The following is a 494-nucleotide window of genomic DNA, read 5'->3' as shown; positions in this document are numbered from 1 at the left end:
GTTAGTCGCGGGTAATTGCAAAGGTGGCTGCTTTTTACCAAAATTAAATTGATTTAATTTTATTTGAGGTTTTTCAGGGATATTTCCGGTTACCACTGGATGGTGTATCTGGCGATTTGAAGGTCTTGGAGTTGGTCTTTTCTTTTTAGCTGCCGCCGGTTTACCACTTTGTATTGCCGGTAAAGCTGGTGGTTCAGTTTTACGCCTGTATAAGAACCTTGTTTGTTTTGTTATTTCTTTGGCTCATAAAAGTTACCTTTTTGTTGGTTCTGTTTTGATTACTGGCGGGTGCTCATCCTCAGAAGACTCAGTTTCTTCCGACTCAGAAGTGGAGTGTTCCAGCTTCTCATGCAGCAACAAACGATCCAGAAGGAATGAACGGTCTCTGGTTACTTGCAGTAGTCTTTTTTGAGCTTTACGCAAAGCTAGTTGGAAACTTTCATTTTCCTGCCATAACATCATATTCAAAAACCTAAACGAGTGGTTATGTAAGT

At 40.3% G+C, this 494-nt stretch overlaps 1 protein-coding gene across 1 annotated transcript; it reads right to left on the bottom strand.

Annotated features, from left to right (window-relative positions):
• On the bottom strand, nucleotides 1–447 carry LOC145737301 (INO80 complex subunit E; the record flags this gene model as incomplete). Its single annotated transcript, XM_081991934.1, is given in 3 exon segments — nucleotides 1–27; nucleotides 94–205; nucleotides 257–447. Coding segments are annotated over 3 exon segments (330 nt in total), but the record flags the coding sequence as incomplete, so codon positions are not given.
• Nucleotides 448–494: the final 47 nt, after the last annotated feature.

Source organism: Ips typographus, linkage group LG13, assembly GCF_016097725.1.
Source record: "Ips typographus isolate SLU linkage group LG13, UJ_Ityp_2.0, whole genome shotgun sequence".
Taxonomy (NCBI): domain Eukaryota; kingdom Metazoa; phylum Arthropoda; class Insecta; order Coleoptera; family Curculionidae; genus Ips; species Ips typographus.
This window is presented reverse-complemented; position numbering and strand designations above follow the sequence as displayed.